The 1,426-nt window shown below is 48.9% G+C and overlaps 1 protein-coding gene across 1 annotated transcript in view; it reads left to right on the top strand.

Annotated features, from left to right (window-relative positions):
• Positions 1-1,179: 1,179 nt before the first annotated feature.
• MAP3K15 (mitogen-activated protein kinase kinase kinase 15) overlaps positions 1,180-1,426 on the top strand; it is a 78,930-nt gene continuing 78,683 nt past the window's right edge. The window contains exon 1 of the mRNA XM_004690080.2: positions 1,180-1,287. Coding sequence (XP_004690137.2) covers positions 1,180-1,287 — 108 coding nt within the window. The remainder of the gene's footprint in view (positions 1,288-1,426) is intronic.

Genomic DNA, 1,426 nt, shown 5'->3' with positions numbered 1-1,426 from the left:
TCCTATCTTGTTAAAATGGGTTGCAAAGGACACTATGAAGAAAGTGAAAAGACAGTGCACACAATGAGGACATTTTTACAAATCATATCTGATAAGAACTTGTATTCACAATATTTGAAGAACTTTTACAAATCAATAATAAAAAGACAAATACCCAGTTTAAAAACAAGCAAAGAATCCAAATGGACATTTTCCCAAAGAAGTTGTACAAATAGTGAATAATAATGTGATAAGATGTTCATCAGCATTATTCATTAGGAAAATTCAAATCCAAGTCATAATGCCACACCATTTCACAATAGCCAGGATGGATAATTAAAAAGGCCGTAACAAATGTTGGTGAGAATGTGGAGAACTTGGAATCCTTGTACACTGCAAGGGGGACCTAAAATGGTGGAGCCACTTTGGAAAACAGGGACAGTTTCTCCAAAGGTTACACACAAAGTTGTCGTATAATCCGGAAATCCCTTTCCTAGGTAGGTGCCCAATCTATGGCCACGTTCGTGAGTCCATTTGTATGAACTAGCTACAACAGGGAAATCTACTGACAGAAAGTAGGTGGGTGGTTGCCTAGGGTTGAAGGATGTTGGGAGGGGGTCGAAAGTGACTGCTCATGGGTACTGGGGTTTGGTGGGGGTGTGGAGTGATGAAATATTGTAAAACTGAGTGTGCTGATATGGCTGGTTCAACTCTGCGCCTAAACTGAAGACCACTTGCATGAGTGAATTGGGCGGTTTGTGAATTATATCTCAAGGAAACTATTTCTAAAACGACCTTAGGACAATGTCCAGTGCATCCGGTAAGGATCCTTTGGGTTCCCAGCATTTCCTAGGTCGGCCAGGGAGCCTACTTGGCCTCTGTTTTCCAGGCAAACAATGTCTGTTGCTGGTGCTTTGTCAAGGTCACAGTGAAAGTCAGAACGAGCCGGCCTCCAGGACAACTCAGCAGGGCCATGTTCTTGGCAGGTGGGGACAAGAAGTACAAAATCAGAGACGTTTTAAGTAACCATCTGCTCATCTTAATTCTGGTTAAACTACTTCTGTGTTTGGTTTGGAATTGAGTATTTCTATCCAACCAGCGCTTTAAAAGAGTTTTTCCTCTGCCTGAAAAGCCTCAAATTGTTGAGCTATGAAATCGGGGCTCCTGCTGTGGGCCCGGCGGGAGGGATGCTCACGAGAAATGCCGCACTTCGCGGCGCCGCGCGTCTCCGGGCGCCGCCAGGGGGAACCAGCAGGGGGCGCCCTGTCCGCTCCTGCCCCGCCGACTGGCCCCGACTCCCTCCGCTACGCGCCCCCCCTCCGTTCGCCCTGACGTCCCCAGCCCCCGCCTCTTTCTCCCCGGCCTTCAAAGGGCGCTCGGGGCAGCGCGGCCGGCGCTTCCGGGCGCAGCGGAGGGGTCTCGCCGTCACCTGCCCGCGGCGGGGTCA

The sequence above is a fragment of the Condylura cristata genome, unplaced genomic scaffold, assembly GCF_000260355.1.
Source record: "Condylura cristata isolate star-nosed mole 26May11 unplaced genomic scaffold, ConCri1.0 scaffold00027, whole genome shotgun sequence".
NCBI lineage: Eukaryota > Metazoa > Chordata > Mammalia > Eulipotyphla > Talpidae > Condylura > Condylura cristata.
Note: the sequence above shows the minus strand (reverse complement) of the source record. Positions and strands in the feature narration are given on the sequence as shown.